This window comes from Macrotis lagotis, chromosome 1 (assembly GCF_037893015.1).
Source record: "Macrotis lagotis isolate mMagLag1 chromosome 1, bilby.v1.9.chrom.fasta, whole genome shotgun sequence".
Lineage (NCBI taxonomy): Eukaryota > Metazoa > Chordata > Mammalia > Peramelemorphia > Peramelidae > Macrotis > Macrotis lagotis.
In genome coordinates, this window is record NC_133658.1 from 916,660,964 (window position 1) to 916,685,395 (window position 24,432).

General features: G+C 43.4%; 1 protein-coding gene across 1 annotated transcript; it reads right to left on the reverse strand.

Moving 5' to 3' along the window:
* Positions 1–2,325: 2,325 nt before the first annotated feature.
* On the reverse strand, positions 2,326–23,234 carry LOC141509105 (leukocyte immunoglobulin-like receptor subfamily A member 6). The gene is made up of 14 exons (XM_074218368.1): positions 23,117–23,234; positions 22,795–22,830; positions 22,253–22,531; positions 20,662–20,928; positions 19,235–19,346; positions 9,494–9,654; positions 9,166–9,201; positions 8,625–8,903; positions 7,253–7,546; positions 5,289–5,399; positions 4,986–5,028; positions 4,866–4,900; positions 4,725–4,780; positions 2,326–4,558 (listed from the first exon to the last, which is right to left on the reverse strand). Exons 1-14 carry the CDS (start codon positions 23,187–23,189, stop codon positions 4,430–4,432), a joined length of 1,911 nt encoding a protein of 636 aa, XP_074074469.1. The 5' UTR covers positions 23,190–23,234; the 3' UTR covers positions 2,326–4,429.
* Positions 23,235–24,432: the final 1,198 nt, after the last annotated feature.

A 24,432-nucleotide genomic window follows, 5' to 3' on the forward strand; every position in this document is an offset into this window, starting at 1 on the left:
TAGATGCAAATTATCTATGAAAGTTAAATTCATTTTTTAAATTTTAAAAGAAATATCTTACTTCTCATCATACAAGATGGAAAGTAGCTTGAAAATGTTTTGTTGCAGGATTGTGAATAATTAAGGGCTTAAAAACGTATTTAAGAGAATTTTGTTGATGTTCTCTTTTAAGGGATATCAAAAGGTCTAAAGATGGATAAAGAAAAATTTAATGAGATAGATAAGATTAAATATTTAATTACTGTTTGGGTATAAGGGTAAGAACTGTTAATAGCCATATGTGCTAAAAATATAAAAAATGTTCATTAGAAAGAATAGTCTTCAATATTATTAAAAATAATGAAAAGGATAAATCATGTGAAGAAGGTATGAGTATTTTTAAATGATGTGTATGTATTAGAACTATAAATCAAAAGATAAGCTATTGATTCTTTCTGGGAATGTAGAACCCATATTTGAAATGGTTCAGGATGTACTCATATTTGGAGAAGATTGAATCCTAGTGTCATAAAAGTGAGCAAAGTACTAGTTTGGTGAACTCTAATGAAATAATCAAGTGCTGGGTTTCAGAATAAATTCAGAAGCTGAAAATCCTATTCTGATATTAACTATTTTCAGAAACTACAGAAAGGAAAACTTTTTTGCTTGTTTTTATTAGAGGTCAGTGTATGATCAGTCAAAAAAGAGAGGAATATATGTATCAAGAGTTAAGGATTTATAAATCCAGATTTGGTTTGATTAAATCCAAATTTAATCCTGTGGTTCTGTTTTTGTTTTTATTTTTTTGCAAGGCAGTGGGATTAAGGGACTTGTCCAAGGTCACAACAACTAGGAAATTATTAAGTGTCTGAGGTCAAACTTGAACTCAGGTCCTCCTGACTCCAGCGCCACCACTGCTTTATCCATTGTGCCACCTAGCTGCCCCTAGATATTTCTGAGGGTGGCACTCAGCTCTGATTGGTTAACAAATAATGAGAGAGAATGAATATTAACATTGAAGGGCTGGATCTATGTAATGTACTTCCCGAGAATTCATTTACACCTTCTCAAACCTGAGACAAGATCACCCCAACATTTTCCTACATCATCTTCATTGGAGTACAATTCCTCTCCTAAAAAGGTAGAACATTCTATTGTCTGATTTTGAAGGGGAAACACACTACCCTTAGGGTCATCCATAGAACCAGAGACAATAATCCCCACTCTAGATATCCAACCTGCCAGTTCTAATGAGAGATGAGAGAGTAAGGTTAGAGATGCACACACACACACACACACACACACACACACACACACACACACACACACACACAAACATATATACAAAATGAAGGGCTTTGGCTTCATTACTACAACTCAGTTGCCATAGTTACCAAATATAGTACTAGTTAATAAATATTAATATGTTTTTGACACCTTAATTTTATTTATTATTTTGAACTTAAACCCAAGGGGGGGGGGAGTATTTGCATACTTCACAGGCAAACCAAAAAAAACCTGATTTCTCTAAAAAAGCCGTGAATTTCCATTTCATTGCACAATTAAAAAATATAGAAAAAATTCCATACATTGTTGTGGGAACACAGGCTATTCTAATGGGCCACCACCTGGACAGTCTCAGGAGCTGGCACGCCACCCTGAGAGATAAGGTGTGCCGGAGTTCTTGGGAGCTGGACATTCCGCCCCACAGACCAAGGGCACTAGACACAGCTGTGTCTTATCACCTCCTCCCTAACGTACCCCGCTATCTTGTAATGCAAGATGCTGCACGTACACACCACTTTCACCCCAATTCCCTCATTATTCTTTGTTCTACCCTGGAAGACCTAGCTAAGCAGTAATAAAATTGAGCTGGTGGCATAAGGCAGCGGTGGCTTGACTCCTTATTCTCAGCTCCCCTCCGGGAGGGAGGTCACAGCTGCTGGCCCCAAGGAAGCAAGCCATAACACATTGTTTTCATTCTGATCTCCTTCCTCTCCTTTTCTATACAATTTAAACAGTGGACTCCTTTTGGCATCACTATTGCTGTAAAGATAGGCCCCTTTTCCCAAATCTTTTTCGTCTCTTCTCAAGGTTCTCTCTCAAATAGAAAACCTAGAGAAAGAAAACTTTTTTTAAACAAATATTTCTATTTAAGCAAAAACAATTCACAGAGTAACTATTTGTACAGAATGACTATGTATGTCCTTTTCTATATCCAGCGTCTACCACCTCTCTACCAGCAGTGGGTTATAGATTTTATCTGACCCCTTCTGGAATCATGTGAGATGAATATAAAACCATAGAGACAGAGTTAATAGATGATTTATTAATTAGATTGGCTGATAATAAATTGGTCATTTTTCTCTCTTGCCAACAGAAGATAAAAACATGGAGACACTAAATGCTCTAAATACTCTTCAAAAAGTAGGTAAAAGATGAAAATAAGCTCTGATTGGTGGAAAACCATTAAGGGGATCGACTTTTGAATGAAGAGGTGGACCAGATGCCCTCAACTCTGCTGATGGAAATGTAGCTTGATCAAGAAATTCAGTTTGCCTCCAGCAATCTGAACAAAGGAATACATCTCTTTTGAGACCCCTCATTCTCTCCTTCATGAATTGGGTTACTCTAAACTCTAACATGAGGTAGTAAGGACTTAAATTTAATGCTTCAGGTCTAGAATCCACATAGATTACTTTCTGTTTATACTCTAAACAGAAGTGAGATCCCTAGTTGGGTGAGATTTACCCCAAGATTAAAGAGCATGTTCCCCAAGGCCTTCAGAGATGGTTGACTTGTAGGGTCTCGGCTCTGAATGAGGAAATAAAAAAAGAAAAAGCTTGGATCCCAATTTAATAATTGGTTATTAACATAGTAAAAAAACCCCACTTCTTTCAGGTTTGGTCTTTGCACTGGTCAGAAATCTATGGTCTTTCATCATTATTTTTCTTTTAGGTTTTTTTTTTGCAAGGCAATGGGGTTAAGTGGCTTGCCCAAGGCCACACAGCTAGGTAATTCTTAAGTGTCTGAGGCCGGATTTGAACTCAGGTACTCCTGACTCCAGGGTCGGTGCTCTATCCACTGTGTCACTTAGTCATCATTATTTTTCTTAAAAATACTGTTGACATAAATTTTTCTCTTTGATCTCTCACTTTGCTTTGTGTTAGTTTATGCTACCCAGAATCTTCTGAAATCATATTTTTCATCATTTTCTATGGTAGAATAAGATTCCATTTTGGACATCCTTATATATCTGTTCATCCATTGTCCCAATTGATGGGAATGGCCTTAAATTTAACTTCATCTACTCTCTTCTTGTCTTTTGTTCTCTTTTCCCCCTCCTCTCCATTTCCTTCCTCTTCCCCCTTTCCTTCTCTCTTTTCCTCTCATTTTCTCCTCCCCTTCTCTTTTTTCCCCTTCTACATTCTTCACTCTCTTTTTCCTTTCCTCTCTTCTCCCCCTCCTTTTCTACTTCTCTTTTCTTCTCCCCCAGCCTTCTTTCTCTTTTTTCTCCTCTCTCTTTCTCTCATTATTCCTCTCCCCTATGCTTTTCTCTTTTTTCTTAATTCTCCTCAAATGTCACTTGGGTGTCATGGTGCCTTTGAGAAGGCTTGTTAAAATCCCAATAATTTCTCCTTGCTGCTTCTCTGGGGTGTTCCTGGGCTTCTCTGGTTCTAAGCTGGCCCCTGGGAGCTGAGAGGAGGATAAGGAGTGGTGGAAGAAGTTGAAGAAGATGTGTGGGGGGAAGAAGTCTTCCCTTTGTCCAGGGGCCTTTATTGACTGCAGGGAGCACCTCTCAAAAGGGAAGGCCTAGGAGCAATAGGGGTCATTCTGACCCCCACAAGGACAGGTTCCCTGAGAACTCAGTCAGGCCTGGCCACTAGGATGACTGACCCATAGTTCTCATATCAAGGAGCAGCCTGGGCCTGCCTATAGTTTGTTATCATATCTTACTCATTCCAATGTCTTGGGATAAAGGGAATTGGTCCAATGATGGTGGTGGGACTGGTTTCCTTTTGGAAAGAGGCGGGTGGGCATAGAGAGCTTCATTTTGGATAAATTTGTGGAATGCTCCACTTGGATGTCCCTCTGCCTTGTGATGAGAAGTTGAGCAGGGGCACCCAAAATAGTTCTGCCCTTAGGGGAGCTTGCAACAGATCTGAGGTTCCAGATGACTCCTAATTAGTGCCCAATGACTGATCTGCCCCCAGGCTGATGGTCTGGCATTGTAGAGGGCACATTCACCTAGGAACAAAGTCCTTGCTTTGACTGAAGTTAGGAGGGAGGATCCTTGTTTTCAACAGTTTTTAGTCCTTTCTGTCTCTCCCCTTAGGATGAGGAGCAGAGATCTGAACTTGGGGTGTCTGGCTGATGAGGCTGACCTCAGAAAACAGAGGCTGAATGGGAGGGTCTCTTCCTCCTGGGGTCCCCTGGGCTCTGGTGGACGTCACTTCAGGGCAGCATAGTCACTGGACTCCCTTAGTTCAGAGCAGGGAAAGTCCTCACCCTCAACCTTGAGGCTCTTGAGGTTCAGCTGAGCATAGGACACGTCTTGAAAATCTTCCCTTGGGGGAGCCTGGCAGGAGGAGATGAAGGGATAGAGTGAGATACGGGCCAGGATTGAAGGGGACAAAGGACCCTGACCCCTCTCCCAGCTGTGTGACCCTGGGGAGCCTCCCCTTTCTGTTCCCTCCAGAAGGAGAGAACTGGGGAAAGGAGGAGGGGTTGGGGAGAGGGCTCACAATTGGATCTTCTGGTCTAGCTTTCTCTGTCTGTCCATCCTTTTTGACATTCACATCTGGAGGCAAGAGGAGAAGGCATGAGGGGCCAGGACCCCGACCCTGCCCAGCCCAGGCCCCGCTGCCCCTGCCCCTCACACTCACACAGGGTCTCCAGGGAGGTCCTAGTTGAGTCAGAGCTAGGGAACAAGAAGACACAAAGTGTTGAGGGGGTGGTCTGGGAAGGTGGGCAGGTGTGCTGGGGGAAATCAGGGGTGGACTTACCTCCCGGTGGTCTTCTTGACCTCTGCTGCTCCACCCTCAGTTCCTGTAAGGGAGAGTCAGGTTTTAGTGGGGCTCAGCTCATCCCCCATCTGACCCTCAGCCCAGGTGAGCCCTAGCCCCAAGAACTCACAAAGTCCAGGGGCAGCTAGGTGGTGCAGTGGATAGAGCACTGGCCCTGGAATCAGGAGGACCTGAGTTCAAATATGACCTCAGACACTTAATAATTGCCTAGCGGTGTGACCTTGAGCAAGTCACTTAACCCTATTGTCTTAAATAAATCAAAAATTTTAAAAAAGAACTCACTGAGTCTGACTTGATGTCGCCGGCATCGAAAGCAGAGAAGGAGGAAGAGAAAGAGCAGGATGAGGAAGGCTATGATACCCATCAATATGACATCTTGGAGGCTGGAGAGACCTAGGGAAGTCAAGAATGATGACCAGGGTAGGGGAAGCTAACAGGAAAATGGTCTTGGGGGGGGGGGGGGCAGTCTAAGGTGAAAGAGTGAGAGCCTGTCCTCAGGGAGCCTCCAGTCTTATTCAGTCATTCAGGCCTCACCCTGGTCTGGACCCTGGTCTGGGTCTCACCTAGAGGATGTATGACACAATGAGCAGCTCCTATCCTCCAGACCCTTACATTCTCCTGTAATGCTCTGTCTTCTTGTACACAGATAAATCAATGAGGTCTCCTTTGAGGAGGGGGATCAGTAACAACTGGGGGCTGAGCAGGAAAGGCTTCTTTAAGGGGAGGCTCCAAAGCTCACCTTGGGAGGAATCTGTTAGGAAGAGGAGGTGAGAAAGGAGAGCATGCCAGCCATGGGGGACAGCCTGGGCAAAGGCCAAGAAGTGGAAAAAGGAGTTTTGGGGGGGTGGGAAATGGGGGACCCTGGATGCGTGGGAAGACCCTGAGTGGAAATGCAACCCCTGCCTCTCCCCTCTCTCTGCTGGGAATCCTCCAATTACTCACCAAACAGAGTGTTCCCAGATTCAGGCCTTGGAGACAAGATTTCTGATGATGAAGGGGTAGGATGAGGGGCTAGGGAGGAGATCCCAGTGAATCTAGGAGGGTCCTGAGGGAGCGCCAGATGTGAGCCCCAGCTCTACCCAACCTTTCCGGGTGGGAATTGTTGGACAAGCCCCTTCCTCCTCTGGACCTCACTTTTCCTTTTGTTAAATGGGCGCATGTACTCAGTGACCTCTCCTGATTGTCTATTTGTGGGACTTGATACTTCCTTGATTCTTGGGGACCCCTCTCCTAGCCCCTGCCAAAACTATTGGAGTAGGGGATGGACACAGGGAGAAGAAGGGAGCAGCTGGGGTGGGAAGGTTCATCAGGCCCTAGTCCTGGCTGTCCCCAGGGTCCTGAGGTTCTGGGGTATCAGTGAGTGGCCAGATTGGGCAGAGGAGGGGGAGGGAGTCCTTCCAGCTTAGAGGAACTGCGGTGGGGGCACCTGAGACTCCCCTCTCTCATCACGGAGGAAGCCAAGGATGAGACCTGAGTCCCCACCCCCCACAGTTCCAGGTGTGACTCTATGGGTGAGGGGGAGACCATGGGGGCTGCTGAGGAAAGGGAGAGAAAGGAGAGAGAGGTTGCCCTACCCATCTCTGCTCCCTACCTCCCCACCCCCATCCTGACCAGTCTTGTTCTTCCTTCTCCCCCCCACTGGAGGTTCCCATGCCCCTTCCCTCCACCTCTCTTCCCGCCTTGCTTGGCTCTGAAAAAGGGGGAGGGACTCAGCCCCGGCCTAGACAGGAGGTAAAGAGTAATGGGGGAGAGGAGACTCCCACCCTGCACTTAGGGTCACTGGTTACTGGGTGGGGTGGGTGTCACAGCTTGAGGGTTTCCAGGGCTATGGGGCAGGTGAGGGTCCTCTGAGGCATCAGGAATAGGAAGGGGAAAGGGGGAGGGGCTGGGTGGTATTTATCCTCCCCCTGTCTACACCTCAGGCCTGCTCTACCTTCTTTAATCCCATTTCCTGGGATCTAGGAGACATATTTTCAGGATGTGAGACCAACATCACTGGGTAGTGGGTAGATGGTGAGGGCATCTAGAGGGACCAGGGAGGAAAGTCCTCACTGTCTGCATTCTCTGACCATGAGCCACTACCCAGTCTCTCCATCCCCTCCCTCTAAGCCTCCTCTTCCTCTGCACCCCACCCTTTTAGCCCTCCTGGTCCCTGGGGTCTCCTGGGGCAGGGCCCTGAGCAGCCAATGTGGGGCCCCAGGGTCAGTGAGGGAACCTGGGAGTTGAGAGGGATGGGGGCTCCTTACCTGTGACCCTGAGCACCAGGGGATCACTGGGGGCTGACCACTTCTGAGGGAAGTCACTTTGAAAGGTGTAGCACTGATAAGTTCCTCCATGGGTGGGGGTCACAGGCAGGATGGAGAAGTTGGTCTGAGACCCCCCGCCATGGGCCTGGGCCCTGCCGTAGGCAACGTGTTCTCCATCCTTGTGCAGAGCAGCACTGTCATACCATCCCTTTGACTGGCACTGGAGGATCACATTCTGTCCTGGGGCCACCTGGGAGCTGGGCAAGGCTGACAGGGAGGGGGGGTCATAGAGACCTGGGGGAGGAGGAGAGCCTGGAGTTAGGGTGGTCACCCTCACCTCTTTCAGGGTATGGGGACTGATCTGGCTGGTGGCAGGACTGCCCTTGGCCTGTGGAGACCCCTGTCTATGACTGGAAATTCAGCTCATTTCCAGAAGAGCGGAAATATCACAGGCTTCTGGGGTGGGGTCAGGAAAGAAATTGGACAAGTGGGGGGAAATGGAAAGTGAGAATGAAAAGAGATGGAGAATTGAGGACAGAGAGAGAAGGGGGGAGACACGGAGAGAAGAGATGGAGGGAGGTTAGAGGGAGACAGAGATACAGAGATAAGAAAAAAGGAGGGAGAGGAGAAGCTAGAGGAGGAGAAAGAGACCAGAGACAGTCAGAAAGGCAGAGACCACGTGGTAAAGGGATTGATGGACAGGGAGGCTTCCTCTTGGTGCTAGACTGGAATCCCAAATCCCTGGTCTTTTGTCAGAGAATCTCTCTCCAAGGTGGTAGGAGGGGCCTATGTAAAACTCATCTATGCACTTTGGGGGAGTGATTGAATCCCCCAAGTGGAGCCTTGCTCTCATTGTGGGAGGGGAAGATACTGCACCGCACCCATCCTCCCCCCCCACCCCGAGTCGCCAGCTCTATCTGGTCTCCTCAGACCCAGCTGAGCCTCCTGCCTCCTCTCCGGCCCCAGGATGAATCTGACTGAAACAGCTGCGGTGCAGAGGCCAGAGCCCTGTCCTGGAGTCAGGAAGGCCTGAGTTCAAATTCAGACTTAGACACTTCTCAGCTCTGGGGTTCTGGGAAAATTACTTTCCCTCTGTTTGTGTCAGTTTGCTTAACTGAAAAATGGAGATCACACTAAAATCTACCTGTCAGATTGTGCCGAAGATTAAATGAGATAAAACGTGTAGAGTGTTTGGTACACAGGAGGCGTTACATAAATGCTGCTTCCCCTCACCACCCACTTCCAGCTCCAGAGGGAAAGCAGAGGCAGAGCCAGAGGGAGGCTGGGACAGACTGGACTGGGGAGCAGCTCAGAACTGCTGGGACCCTGAGGCGGCCCTGCTGGGGGGCCTGGGGTGGGGGTGGGTCTTCACCTGACACCACCAGCTCCAGGGGGGCACTCTCTGCTGTCCAGCCAGTGGAGAATTCAAAGTAGCAGGAGTAGGTCCCTGAATCATTCGCTGTCACAGAAGGGATGAGAAACTCAGCCTTGAGGCCTGATTTTTTCTCCTTCATCACTATACTTCCAAACTCTTGCTTCTTCAGAAGGTACACATCAACCCCGAGTGCCCCCTGACATCTGAGGGTCACATTTCTCCCCGCGGGCACCAAAGGGCCAGAGTCTGCCCTGAGGAAGAATTTTTGCATTGTGTCTGGAAAGGAATGAGAGCTCTAAGTTTCTTTTTCCATGCTCCTTTTCTGTTTCCTCCCCTCCCTCCATGATGGATCGCCTCATTTCAGACCAATTCTCCATCTACCTCTTACCTTCCCTGCCTCTCTCTCCATTCTTCCCTCCCTCTCATGGTTCTTAAAAAGGTTGGGAAGTCCCTTTCTCTGACCTTCCCCCACCCTTTCCACTGTTCTCTGCTCTGAGCAGGGGAGTGAGTGTGTGTATGTGTGTGGGGGGGGACTCACCTGCCTGTGTCCACATCCTCTGGTCGAGACACGGCCCTGTCAGAGAGGACCCTGTTTACTCCCAGCGCCCCACATTCTACCCACCAAACACCCCCAGAGGAAGAAGACAGAGTCTGGCCTTGGTGGGGGTGGGGGTGGGGAGGAGAGCACGAGTGAAAGGGACTGGACACCAGCAGACCCTCTAAGAGATCCAGGTTCTTCCCCCTCCCATCCCCATTCCTGGGTGACCTCAGACTGGGTGCTCCTCTCTGGTCCAAAACTATTTTTCTTGTAAAACTAGGTATGTATCTGATGCTAGATTTTGGGGGAGTTGCTCCCCAGGACTCACCAAGACTTAGCAGGGTAGAGAGGATGGGGGTCAAAATGGTCCCTGTCCAGAGTGAGAGGGTAGACCAAGGCATGATCAAGCAGACTGAGGCTGAAGATGTGACCAGGGTCTGCTGGGCTCTGAGTCTCTCAGGTTGTCTCTCTGAGGAGGCTTTCCAGCTCCTTGCTCACTGTGGTTTCCTGTTGATTGCCCCATAGAGGGGGTGGTTGGGTGCTTGGGTCTAGAATCAGGTGTGAGCATCATGAGGGATGATAAGAGTGGAAACAAGCCACTGTTTTTGCTGGTAAGCCTCACTCCCCGCCCAATTTTGCCTGAAAGAGACCCCCCAGATAAGGCTAAGGCTTCTCTGACCTCCCCAGCTAGGCACAATGGGCTCAGAGAAATAAGAGCTAGCATCTCTAGGGTGGTTTAAGGTTTGTCAAGGTCTTTCTAAAGAGGAACACGTTGAAGTCTGACAACTGTGGTGAGGAAAGGCAGGCGTTATTTTCCAAATGAACAAACTGAGGCAGAAGATGTGACTTGCCAAGGGTCACATGGCTAGCAAGTACCTGAGGTAGGAATTGATCCTAGACTCTAGGCCCAGCAACATTTTGTTATCTAAAAAGTACTGAAAAAGTGGGGTTAGCAGGGACCCTGGGGGAAAAGAAGGTTTCCAGTAGAGGGGCATGATAGAAGAAGTGCTGCTATAAAGATGGGCATATTTTTACAAGTTTTATAATGGCATTTAATTGAGGGGTTTGGGGCTCATTTTTGGAGTTTTCAGCTTTTTTCAGTTTTCAGTTGCAAGCCCAGTTCCTTGATCTGTTTTTTTCTTCTCTTGGTAAAAGACATGATATTTTGTTGAATTGCATCTCATCAATTTTAAAACTTCATCTCATTGGTTTGGTAGCCTGGTTGTTTTACCTCTAAACCCTGTGTCACAGCTGTTTTATTTCCTCCTTCCCTCCCTTCTCTTCTTCCTTGTTCTTGCATTTCCACTGTCTCTTCCTCCTTACTTTCCTACATCTTTTTTCCTCTCCCTCTTCTTCCTTTGTTCTTTTTCCATTTCTTCTTCTCTCCCTCCTCTTTTCTCCCTCTCTTTGAAGGAGGTTAGGGAGCCTCTCTTCTCTGCCATTAGCTTGATTCTCCACAGATTATATTCCTACCCTCCACCCTTCCTTTTTGTCTTCCCCACTTCCCTCCTTATGTCTCCCTTTATTCCCCTCCCTCCCTTCCCCTCTCTCTCTGGGACCTTCCCTCTTCCTTTCTGTTCCTCTTCCCTTCCCTCTTTTTCCATCTCTCTCTATCTACCTCACAATCTCTTGCCTTTCTCTTCATTCTTCCTTCCCTCATTCTTTCTCATATTTCTTTAAGTGGTTGGGAAGTCCCCCTTTTCTGCCATTAATGTGAATCTCCACAAACTGTTTCTCTTCTTTCCCACTCTTTCCATTTCCCATTCTTTCCCAAGGATTTCCCAAGACCCAGCAGCTTCACTAAAAGGTCTTAGACTATTATATTTCTTTCTATTTGGGGGGGGGGGAGTTCCAAGGCAAATGGGGTTAAGTGTCTTGCCCAAGGCCACACAGCTAGGTCATTATTAAGTGTCTGAGACCGGATTTGAACCCAGGTACTCCTGACTCAAGGGCTGGTGCTTTATCCACTGCACCACCTAGCCGCCCCTAGACTATTATATTTCAAAGAGCAAAAGAACTTTCAAAATAACTTTCCAAGCAAAGTTATGTATCATCCTGAAGTGAAAAGAAATAGATATTTGATGAACTGAAAGACTTTCAGGTTTTCATCACAAAAAGCCCAGAGCTCAATGGAAAATTCAATATAAACAATCCAGAAGAAGTATAAGGAAAGAGACTAGAAGTAAGTGGAACTTTCCTTAAAAAGATAAGAAGTATATTTTTAATACTTTTAGCATGAATTTTATGTAATGGGGATAAGTTAGAAGCATTCTCAATGATATCAGAAAGAAAAAAGTACACTGCTGATCACCACTCTTTTTTTTTTTAAGTTTTTGCAAGGCAATGGGGTTAATTGACTTGCCCAAGGCCACACAGCTAAGTAATTATGAAGTGTCTGAGGCCTCATTTGAACTCAGGTCCTCCTGACTCCAGGGCCAGTGCTCTATCCACTGTGCTACCTAGCCTCCCTCTTATTCAATATCATATAAGAAATGTAGTTTTTGCAATGAGAAAAGAATAAGAAATTAAAGGAATTATAATAGGCAATGAGGAAACAAATTGATCACTCTTTGTAGATGATAGAATGGTGTATTTATTTAGAGAATAAACTAAAGCACTATTTAAAATAAATAGCAACATAAACAAAGTTGTAGGATAGAAAGTAAACTTATAGAAATCATCAGGATTTCCATGTATTTATTCTACAAAGTCCAGTGGCAACAGTCAGAAAGCGAAAATCCATTTAAAATAACTGCAGACAATATAAAATTATTGAATCAATATAATAACAAAACATTTTTATGCAAATAAAGTCAGATCCAAACAACTGGAAAAATATCACCTACTCAAGGGTGGTCCAGGTTAATTAATAAAAATGACAATTGTACCTAAATTAATTAATTTATTTAGTGCCATATGAAATAACAGTTTTATAGAACTAGAAAAAAATAATTGCAAAATTAATCTGGATGAACAAAATGTCAAGAATCTCAAAGAAACAAATTAAAAAGTTACAAAGGAAGGTAGTTTAGCAGAACCAGTTCTAAACTTTATTATAAAGCCATAATCATCAGAACTCTTTGGCATCAGCTAAGAAATAGAATGCTGGATAATTGAAGTAGCTTAGGTATATAAGATATGGTAGTATGTGACTAAAGCAATCTATTGCTTCATAAACCCAAAGATTCTAGTTTCTGGGATAAGAACGCACCATTTGACAAAAATCGCTGGGAAAACTGTAAGATCTTATGGCAGAAAATAGGCATAGGCCTCCATTTCACACCATATATCAAAATAGGTCAGAATTGGAACCTGATTTAAGTGTAAGAGGTGACATCATAAGCAAAACAGGAGAGCATGAAATACTTTGCCTGTCAGATCTATGGAAAAGGGAACAATTTATGGCCAAACAAGAGATACAAAGCATTACAAAGGTAAAATGAACAATATTATTAAACTGGATGGACAAAATGCAAAATAGATAAAATAACAAACTAAAAAGTTTTTGCAGAAACAAAACCAATGCAACCAAGCAGAGCGGGAAATCAGAATGCTGCAAAACAAGTTTTATAGTAAATATCTGGGATAAAAATCTCATTTCCCAAATAAAAGAAAACTGAGTCAAATTTATAAAAACACAAATCATTCCCTCAATAATAAATGGTTAAAGGGTATAAACAGATAATTTTCAAATGAAGGAATCAAAACTTTTTTTTAGTCATGTAAAAATGTTCTATTTTACCCTTGATGTGATAAATACATATCAAAGCAACTCTGGAGTACCACCTCACACCTATCAGATTGGCTAATATGACAGAAAAGTAAAATGAGAACAGTTGAAGATGAAGTGAAAAAATTAGGGCCCAATGCTTTGTTTGTGGAGTTCTAAAGGGATCCAACTATTTTGAGAGCAAATTGGGACTATGACCAAAGGGAATTCAAACTTCATATCGTTTTGTTGAGTCAAATCATCCTTAAATCTGTATCCCACATCAATCATACAAATGGTGAAAGTACATATTTTTACAAATATGTCCATGGCAGTTCTTTTTGTGGTGACAAAGAATTGGAAATTGAGGGAATGCCCATCAAGTGAGTAAGGACTGAACAAATTCTGGTGCATGAATGTAATGGAACTATTTTGATATAAAGAAATATTTAGTTCAGAAAAATCTGGAAAGACTTAACATGAAGTGAAGTTGAGTGAAGTGAGCAGAACCAGAATAACCTTGTACACAGTAGCAATAATGCCATGTGATGATCTACTTTGAATGAATTAACTATTCTCAGCAATAGAATGATCCAAGACAATTCCAAAGGATTCATAATGGACAATGCTACCATATCAAGAGAAAGAATTGATAGGTTCAGAATGCAGATTAAAGCATATTATTTTCACTCTTTTGGGGTTTTGTGATTTTTTTTCTTTTGCTTTTTTCCTTCTTTCACAACACAACTAATAGGGAAATAAATTTTACATTATTACTTAAGTATAACCTTTGTCAGATGGGAAAGGGCAAGGCAAGGAAAGTGGGAAAAAAGTTTGGAACTCAAAATCTCTCAAAAAAATTAATGTTGGGGGTGGCTAGGTGGTGCAGTGGATAGAACACCCGCCCTGGAGTCAGGAGTACCTGAGTTCAAATCCAGCCTCAGACACTTAATAATTACCTAACTGTGTGGCCTTGGGCAAGCCACTTAACCCCATTGCCTTGCAAAAAAAAAAAAACCCTAAAAAAAATAAAAAATAAAAAAATGTTGAAGATTGTCTTTACATGCAATTAAAAAAATAAATGCTATTAGAAACAGAATATAAGGACTATATTAAAGTTTAGCTATAAGGCACATATTTAGATCAACTTATTTTCTTATTATATATAAGAAAATATTATCAGTATTATTAAAACTGTTAACATTGCTATGAATGTCAGAAGTAAAAAAATTAGGGCTGAACTGTATATAATGGGGTGATTCTAAAATTATTGAGCAGAAAAGGTAAAAGGAAGGAATTATTAAAATGGGACATGAAAGGAAGATGTAATATGCTGCAGAGGAAACAGCATACATCTAGAAGAGTTTGAAGTCCTCTGAACTTGTAGAATCTTGAAAACTGGGGGATAGGGTGGATGAGGGACTTTTTTTGGGGGGGAATGGATAGCATTCTTTATCTATCATAAGTCCATCAGAGAAATTATTTCAATATTTTTCCCATAGTTCCTATTGCTAGCCATATTTCCCTCCATCTTATTTCTACCCATCCTCACTTATTATATTCTCTCTTGCCTTTTAACCTGTCCCTCCTCAGAAGTGTTTTATATCTGACTACCCTCCCCCATGATCTTGCCTCTCTTCTATCACCTACACCCCCATCCCCTCACCCTGTCCCTTTCTCCCATCCCTTTCTTCTCTTGTTTTCCTCTAGGTAAAGGAGATCTCTATAGCCAATTGAATATGCATGTTATTTCCTTTCTGAGCCACTTTTCTCATTTTTTTTTTAGGTTTTTGAGAGGCAAATGGGGTTAAGTGGCTTGCCCAAGGCCACACAGGTAATTATTAAGTGTCTGAGGCTGGATTTGAACTCAGGTACTCCTGACTCCAGGGTTGGTGCTCTATCCACTGCACCACCTAGCTGCCCCTCTGAGCCACTTTTGATGAGAGTAAAGGCTCACTCACTCTCTTACCATCCCCCTCTTCTACTCCATTATAAAAGGTTTTCCTCGACTCTTTCATGTGAATTAGACTATCCCATTCTTGCTCTTCTTTCCTTATCTCCCAGTACATTCCTTTATTGACCATTAACTCCATCTTTTTTAATACTTTCAAATTCAACCCCCTCCTTGTCTTGTCTATATATGCTCCTTCTATCTGACCTAATTAATAAGAAGGTTCATATGAGTTATCAGTATCATCTTCCATGCAGAAATGCAATCAGTTCAACATTATTAAGTCCTGATGATGGGACTTTTATTGGGGTATATGGATTATGATTTAGGAAGGTCTGGGTGGGGGGAAGATAAGGGAGGAATTCATATGTAAGCAAATCAACAAAAATAGGAAAATAGAAGAATATTGGGTAGGCTAAAAAGAGGGACTGGGAAGAAAAACAGTGAATATAAATAAGATGGAAGGAAATTCCTACATAGTATTCATAACTTTGAATATGAATAGGATGAATTTCTATTTGACAAAGTTTAAAGATTTAAGATTTTGAGACAAAAATTCATTAGTCAAATTGTTTGGTAAACTGGAAAGTAGTATGGCAGAATATTGATATAGAACACTATCTTATGCCTTTTACCAAATTAAAATTGAAACAGACATGATCCAGGTATAAAGAAAAATTAGAAGAATATATGAGAACAAGAAAAATATTATTTGTCAGACTTATAGATAGGTGAAAAAATAATGAATGGACAGAAGATTGCAAAGTTAGATGTAAAATGAATAATTTTGATTACATTAAACTAAAAATGTTTTATGTAAATGAAACAAATGTAATCAAAATCAGAAGGAAAGCAGAAAATTGGGGAAAATTTTATATAGACAGTTTTTTAGATACAAGTCTCATATTTCAAATAAACTAAGAACTATGATAATGTGAGTCATTTCCCTATTGAATGATAATCAAATATATGAATGGGATATTTACCAGTGAAGAAACCAAAATAATTTATAGTTACATGAAAAAATGCTTCTAAATTATTATTGATTAGATAACTGCAAATTAAAACAATGTTGGTATTTCATTTTGCCCCTTTCTTCAAATGATTGATGAGGAAAGTGGCAAATGTTGGACAGGATATAGAAAATGGGGATTTTAATGCATTATTGGTAGAATAGTGAACAGATATAAGTAGTTTGGAGACCAATCTGGAATTATGATCAAATAGTTCTGAAACTGCTGATATCTTTTGTCCCAGCAATACCAATGCTAGGTCAGTTTTCAAAAATGATGAAGGAAAAAAGGAAAAGAACCAAAAACAGCTTTCTTTATGGCAAAGAAGTTCAGATTGCAGAGGTGTGAATCAATTGGGGAATGGCAGCACAAATTGTGTCATATAATTGTGATGGAATACTACTGTGTTTTATGAAATGATGAACTGAATGATCTTAGAAAAACATGAAAAGACTTGCAGGAAACAATGAAGAGCAAAATGAGTAGAAACAAGAGAACATTTTATATAGCAACAATAATATTGTTTTAAGAACGACTTTGAGTGAATGTCATATTGAATTCATAAATATCCAAATTCACACAGTTCCTTTTAAGAAAAGCCATGGATCTTTACTATTATGATGAAGATCTAGATTCAAATTGAGAAGATAATGAAGTTAAAAATAGTTACTTTTGCTTCAAAGAAAATATAAAATAGTCTCTTGCTCAAAAAGAGAGTTTGAAATTAAATAAGAGAAGCTGAGGAAAATTAGAATACAATTGAGAGTTATACAAGAAAATCAAGCAAAATATAAAAAGAATGTCAACTCAGTAGAAAAAAAGAGAACTAAAAATTTATAGAAGAAAATAGTTCCTTATAAAATAGAATGGGGTAAGAGGAGGCTAGTGACTTCATGACTCACCAAGAAATAATAAAACAAAATCACAAGAATGAACAAATTGAAAAAGAATGTGAAACATCAGATTAGTAAAACAAAGTCCTGAAAATCAGATCAAGAAGAGACAAAATAAGATTTACTGGACTACCTGAAAGTTACGATTTTACAGTCTATTTACTTTACTTCAAGAACTTATTAAAGAAAATTGCTGGGGCAGCTAGGTTGCACAGTGGATAGAGCACTGGCCCTGGAATCAGGAGTACCTGAGTTCAAATCCAGCCTCAGACACTTAATAATTACCTAGCTGTGTGGTCTTGGGCAAGTCACTTAACCCCATTTACCTTGCAAAAAAAACCTAAAAAAAAAAAAGAAAACTGCTTGAAGTTTTAGAACTAGAGGGCAAAATAGACATTGAAAAAATCCTCTGATTACCACCTGAAAGATATTTCAAGATGAAAACTCAGACACATCATGACTACTTTTGAGGTTCCTAGGTCGAGGAGAAAGTATTCTATAAGCAAATAGAAAAACAAAAAATTTAATAATGAGGAGTTATAATCATGATAATACAAGATTTATAAATGTCTACATTAAAAGAACAAAGAGTATGGACCAGTGAATTCAGAAGAGGAAGGAGCTGGATTGGCAGTGAATAATAACTTACCTAAAACAGCTGAGAATAATCTTAAGTGGAAAAGTAGTAGAGAACTTTCAGATATTTTTGAGGAAAAGACCATACCTGAATGAAAAAAAACTGATCCATTAGATTCAGGAGACACAAAAGAAGGGGAACATCAAAGATCAAGTAAAAAAGGTTTATTATTTCCTACATAGGAAAATATCTGTAACTTTTAAGAATGTTATCATGATGGGTAATTTGGGAGAACACGCAAAGATCCAAGGTTTAGGGTTGTGATGAGCATGCTGGAATGAATCTAAACATTAAAATTGGCAAGGAAAGGTAAGATGAAAATGTTATCTCATGTAAATGAGGCATGATTTGAAAAATTGTTACAGTGGGAGTAGGAGAAAGTCGAGAGAGGATTAGTAGTGCTAGAATCTTCATCAGGCCTGGGACAAAGAGGGATTAACTTAATTATATATTATTATTATTATTATCCATATTATCCATTAATTATATAAAAATTATAATATATAATATATATAATATATAATATACATATATACACAGAGAGAGGCACATGTATAAAGTCTTTTTAACTTGCAGAGGGCAAGGGAATAGGAAAAGGTGAATATTCTTAGAAGTGTGGGTAAGTTAAGCAATAGTAAGATAAAGGGAGAGAGTAAAACTGATGTTGAGTGAAGTGAGCATAACCAGGAGAACATTGTGCACAGTAGGAGCAACATTGGTTAATGACCAACTATGATTGACATAGCTCTTGAGATCCAAGAGAGTTTCAAAAGATTCAGGTTGGAAAATGCTGAGAGAAAAAACTGAGTCTGAATGCAGATGGAAACATACTACTTTCACTCTTTTGCGTGTGTGTGTGTGTGTGTGTGTGTGTGTGTGTGTGTGTGTTTTCCATTTGTTTTCTTCTTTAGTAACATGACCAATGTGGAAATATTTTTTACATTATTGCACAAGTATAATCTGTATCAGATTGCTTGCATTCTTTTGGAGGGCAAAAGGGATAGAAGGCAGGAGACAAATCTGTATCTTAAAATTTTTCCAACAAGCACATTTAAAATTGTTTTTACATTTAATTGAAAAAGTAAAATTACATTTAAAAAGAAATATAAGGGATACAATTAAGAGTATTTTAAAAATACTTCATAAGGTCAAACTTCATATATATATATATATACATATAATCAATATTCTTAAAAGTGTTGACATTATTAAGGTAGTTTGAAAGAAAGGATGGGATTGAGTTTTGTGTAATGGGGTGATTCTAAAAAATTTAGATAGGAAAAGGTAAAAATAAACCTAGGGGGATTGCTTCTGCCATCTTTTCTACTTACATACGCTCACACACACAAACAGAACCACAGACAACTACACATATAGTGACACGAACACACACACATAAAACACGGATGTACATGCCCATACTTTCGCTCACATGAGCACAGACACTTGCAATACATACGTCCACATTTATACATTCACACTAATGACTACTGAAGGAGGAAGTAACAAAACTAGAGGTTCCTCTGACTTCTGAGATACTTTAGTATTTGGGGGAATATTTTTTTCCTCTTTCATTATAAACAAATGTTATTACTGATCAACCTTCCTGGGAGATGGGGAAGGGACTGAAGTAGGGAGGAGATTGTGAGTGTGAGTGTGAGTATATGAGTGTGGGGAAGAGGGAGAGACCCGGTAGAAAGGCTGGTCATTATCAGCTTGGACTAGGGTTAGGTTGCAGGGAAGGCAGGGCCCTTCATTAAGTCTAGCACTGGGCAAAACTCAACTTAATGAGTCTTTGGGGTGCATTCAGTGAACTCCAGTTCTGTCATCCCATATTCAGGGGATGCTGTAGCTCCTCTTCAGGGTTCCCTCCGGCTCTGCCAGGCTTCTGCTAGCAGGACAAGCAGGATGATGAGAACCAGTCCGGCCAGGCTGAAGCAGATGAGGTTGCTCACGGTGTAATCCTGGGAAGCAGAATCTGGGGGGGGGGGTGCAAGATTGTGACTGGGAGAGGGACAAGATCTTCCCAATCTCAGGGAGATTCCTGTACTCCCACTCCCGGGTTCCTCAGCCCCTAGTCCAGTCTGACTCTGGTCCTGGACTGGGAGGTTCTGGCCACTCCCTGGTTGGGAGACTGGGTTTGGGAGAAAGGCCTGGGGTGGGGGGATTGGGAAGAGAAGGTAGCCTTCCTCATCCTCCTCCTCCCCCTCAGTGCTTCCTCTCCAGGGCTCTGAGTCAGCCCCAAGTCCCTTTTCTTCCTCTCCTCCTCCTCCTCACTCTTCATCTTCTGCTATTTTGGCAGCACTTTGGTGGAGTGAAGAGAGTATGGAGCTTGTGGTGAGGAAGAGCTGAGTTCAGGTCCCACCTCAAATATTTGCTCTATGGGTGACCCGGAACATGTCCCTCTACTCTCTCTGCCTCAGTTTCCTCATTAGGAAAAATGGGACTAATAACAATACCTGCCTCCCAAGGTTGTTGTGAGGATCCAGTGAGCTTATAATTTACATCTGCTGGTTACTGTTAATATTGGCATCAATGTGCATTGACTGGTTATACTAAATAACAGCCTCTGCCCTCTGCACATTCTAATTGGAGCATGACCAGTTAGGTACAAGGTACCCATAGAGCAGACTGCAGAAAATCTCTGAAGCCAGGTCCTAATAGGAGGGGCAGGAGAGCTCCAAGGAAAGGACAATGTCTTTCCAAAAGGGGACATTGATCAGAGCTTTGAAGGGAACCAAGAAATTAAGGCATTAGAGGTGTGAAACACAGGTGGTACAAATGCCTGGAGATGGGAGATGGAGGAAGTGGGTAAAGAATTAGGACTAGGAAGCCCTCTGTGTGAGGGGAGGAGACAGAGCCCAGGTTGGGGGAGGTGAGGATCCTTAGAGATGCCTCAACAAGGAAAGGAGAAGGGTGAGGGGCTGGGTGGTCTTTAAACTTTCCCTCCTTCCTCCAGCCCCAGCTATACCTCAGCCCTGTTCTTCTCTTGATGCCCCCATGAGCCCCTCAACCCCCTTTCCTGGGAACTTATTGTCCCACATTCATATTGTCTGTCTGTGTGGCCAACATAACTGAACAGTAGGCAGATGTAGAGGGCATCTAGTGGGGCCCAGAAGGAGGGGCCTCACTTTCTGCATTCTCTGAGCATGATCCATTGAGCAGACTCCACTCTCTGAGCCTCCTCTTCCCCTATCCTTCATGGATCCAAAGGTCCCCTGGAGCCGGACCCTGAGCAGGCAGTATGGGGCCCCATGGCCAGAGAAAGCTTAGGAGGGATGGGGGTTCCTTACCTGTGACCCTGAGCACCAGAGGGTCACTGGGGGCTGACCACTTCTGAGGGAAGTCACTATGAAAGGTGTAGCACTGATAAGTTCCTCCATGGGTGGGGGTCGCAGGCAGGATGGAGAAGTTGGTCTGAGACTGCCCGCCATGGGCCTGGGCCCTGCCATAGGCAACGTGTTCTCCATCCTTGTGCAGAGCAGCACTGTCATACCATCCCTCTGACTGGCACTGGAGGATCACATTCTGTCCTGGGGCCACCTGGGAGTTGGGCAAGGCTGACAGGGAGGGGGGGTCACCCTCACCTCTTTCAGGGTATGGGGACTGATCTGGCTGGTGGTAGCACTGCCCTTGGTCTGCCTAGACCCCTGTCTATGATTGGAAATCAGCTCATTTCCAGAAAAGTGGAAATACTACAGGCTTCTGGGATGGGGGGAGGAAAGAAGTTGGACAACTAAAGGAAAAATGAAAAGTGGGTGGATGAGTGGGAGAATCAAGCAAGACAGAGAACTGGAGACAGAGAAAGAAGGGGGAAGGGACAAAGAGAGAAGAGATGGTGGGAGGGAGGTTAGAGGGGAGACAGAAATACAGAGAGAAAAAAGAGGGAGAGGAAAGGGAGAGGAACTAGAGGAGGAGGAAGGAAAGGAAGAGAAAGGGGACAAGAAGGAGGAGGAGGAGAGGGAGGAGGGGGGAAGAGAGAGAGAGAGAGAGAGAGAGAGAGACTACATGGGGAATGACTGATGGACAGGGAGGCTTCCTCTTGGTTCAGGGTTGGAATCTCAAGTCCCTGGTGCTTTGTCATAGAATCTCAATGGGGGGGAAGCATATTTAGGAATCATCTATACACTTTGGGGGTAGTTATTTAATCCCAAATGATTAGAGGCATGATAGAGGAAGTGCTATGGAGATGGGTAGATTTTTACAAGTACAAGATGGAATTTAATTGAGGGGGTTTTGGGGTCAGTTTTTGAGTTTTCAGCTTTTTTCAGTTACATCCTCAATTCCTTGATCTGGTTTTACTTTTCTTGGGAAAAGTGTTTTGAGAGACGAAAACAATCATCCTTTTGCCATCCCTTTGTCCAACCCCCATCCTTTGCCCCCTCCTTCACAGAGTTACTGTCTGGTCCTCTCAGACCCAGCTGAGCCTCCTGCCTCCTCTCTGGCCCCAAGATGAAATCTGACTGAGGCAGCTGGTGGTGCAGAGGCCAGAGCCCTAGGCCTGGAATCAGGAAGCCCTGGGTTCAAATCCAGCCTCAGTCACTTCTCAGACCTGTGATACTTACTGGGCAAGTCATTTTCTCTTTGTCTCAGTTTCCTCAACCGAAAAATGGGAATCACAATAAAAACAACCTGGCAGATTTGTGGTTAGGAAGAAGTAAGATAACAATGTAAAGTGCCTGGTACACAGTTGGAGCTACATAAATGCTGATTCCACTCCCTCAACTCCAGCCATAGAGGGAGAGCAAAGGCAGAGTCAGGGGAGAGTTCGTGACAGGCAGAGCCAGAGGGAGGCTGGGACAGACTGGACTGGGGAGCAGCTCAGAACTGCTGGGACCCTGAGGCGGCCCTGCTGGGGGGCCTGGGGTGGGGGTGGGTCTTCACCTGACACCACCAGCTCCAGGGGGGCACTCTCTGCTGTCCAGCCAGTGGAGAATTCAAAGTAGCAGGAGTAGGTCCCTGAATTATTCGCTGTCACAGAAGGGATGAGAAACTCAGCCTTGAGGCCTGATTTTTTCTCCTTCATCACTATACTTCCAAACTCTTGCTTCTTCAGAAGGTACACATCAACCCCGAGTGCCCCCTGACATCTGAGGGTCACATTTCTCCCCGCAGGCACCAAAGAGCCAGAGTTTGCCCTGAGGAAGAATTTTTGCATTGTGTCTGGAAAGGAATGAGAGCTCTAAGTTTCTTTTTCCATGCTCCTTTTCTGTTTCCTCCCCTCCCTCCATGATGGATCGCCTCATTTCAGACCAATTCTCCATCTACCTCTTACCTTCCCTGCCTCTCTCTCCATTCTTCCCTCCCTCTCATGGTTCTTAAAAAGTTTGGGAAGTCCCTTTCTCTGACCTTCCCCCACCCTTTCCACTGTTCTCTGCTCTGAGCAGGGGTGTGAGTGTGTGTGTGTGTGTGGTGGGGGGACTCACCTGCCTGTGTCCACATCCTCTGGTCGAGACACGGCCCTGTCAGAGAGGACCCTGTTTACTCCCAGCGCCCCACATTCTACCCACCAAACACCCCCAGAGGAAGAAGACAGAGTCTGGCCTTGGTGGGGGTGGGGAGGAGAGCGTGAGTGAAAGGGACTGGACACCAGCAGACCCTCTAAGAGATCCAGGTTCTTCCCCCTCCCATCCCCATTCCTGGGTGACCTCAGATTGGGTGCTCCTTTCTGGTCCAAAATTATTTTTCTTGTAAAACTAGGTATGTATCTGATGCTAGATTTTGGGGGAGTTGCTCCCCAGGACTCACCAAGACTTAGCAGGGTAGAGAGGATGGGGGTCAAAATGGTCCCTGTCCAGAGTGAGAGGGTAGACCAAGGCATGATCAAGCAGACTGAGACTGAAGATGTGACCAGGGTCTGCTGGGCTCTGAGTCTCTCAGGTTGTCTCTCTGAGGAGGCTTTCCAGCTCCTTGCTCACTGTGGTTTCCTGTTGATTGCCCCATAGAGGGGGTGGTCAGGTCCTTGGGTCTAGAATCAGGTGTGAGCATCAGTGGGGAAGGTAAGAGTAGAAACACTCCCCCGAGATTTTGGCTGGGAGAGGGTCCCCAGCAGAGCGGCATGATAGAGGAAGTGCTATGGAGATGGGTAGATTTTTACAAGTACAAGATGGAATTTAATTGAGGGGGTTTTGGGGTCAGTTTTTGAGTTTTCAGCTTTTTTCAGTTACATCCTCAATTCCTTGATCTGGTTTTTCTTTTCTTGGGAAAAGTGTTTCAAGAGATGATCTTTTCCCTAAGGATTTCTTTGAATTAAATCTCATAGATTTTGAAACATCATCTCTTTGGTTTTGTGGCCTGGTTGTTCTGACCCCAAACACTCTGTCACAGTTGTTATATTTCCTCCTTCCCTCCCTTCTTTTCTTCCTTGTTCTCTCCCTTCCTCTCTCTTCCTCCTTACCTTCCTTCATTTTTCTCCCTCTCCCTCCTTCAGTCTTTTTCTCTTTTCTTCTTCCTTCCCCCCCTCTCTCTTTTCTTATGATTTGGGAGGAGGTCAGGGAGCCTCCCTTCTCTATCATTGGCTTGATTCTTCATAGATTGTAATCCTTCCTTCCCCCATTCCTCTTTCTCTTCCCACTTCATTCCCTAAGTCTCTCTTTATTGCTCTCCCTCCAGAACCTTCCACTTCCTCTCTGTTCCTCATCTGCTCCCTCCCCTTTTTTATCCCTCTCCACTTACATCTTTCCCTCTATTCCTCTCTCTCCATTCTTCCCTCCCTTTCATTTCTTTCTCATTGTTATCTATAAATGAAAGAAATCTGCTAGAGTGAAAGAAAATTGAACACTTTACGAATCCTGCAGGATATTGGTGCCTTACCTAGCATGAGTCACGAGGTGGTGTTATTACATTAGGTATTATATAGCCTTTAGAAACTCTTTCCCCTCCTATTTGGATTTTCATAGGCTCTCAGAGTTTGTGTTCCAGTCTAAGAGGTCCACCCATCCCATAACATGTCCCTAATATGATTTCTCCCTCCATCATACAGTGCATGTTATGTTGATGAACCTCAATCATCACGGGGTGTATGGGATAATATTCAAGTACCTAATTGTGCAAACTCAGTTGCA

What these genes read in the sequence shown, in the direction of transcription:
- LOC141509105 (XM_074218368.1), bottom strand. Translation starts at nt 23,189, where the DNA reads ATGCCTTGGTCTACCCTCTCACTCTGGACAGGGACCATTTTGACCCCC. An exon ending in TCTGGTGCTCAGGGTCACAG is followed by an intron (nt 19,347 to 20,661) that starts GTAAGGAACCCC and finishes CCCCCCCCCCAG; the next exon opens with ATTCTGCTTCCCAGGATTAC. An exon ending in CTCTACCCTGCTAAGTCTTG is followed by an intron (nt 9,202 to 9,493) that starts GTGAGTCCTGGG and finishes CCTCTCTGACAG; the next exon opens with GGCCGTGTCTCGACCAGAGG.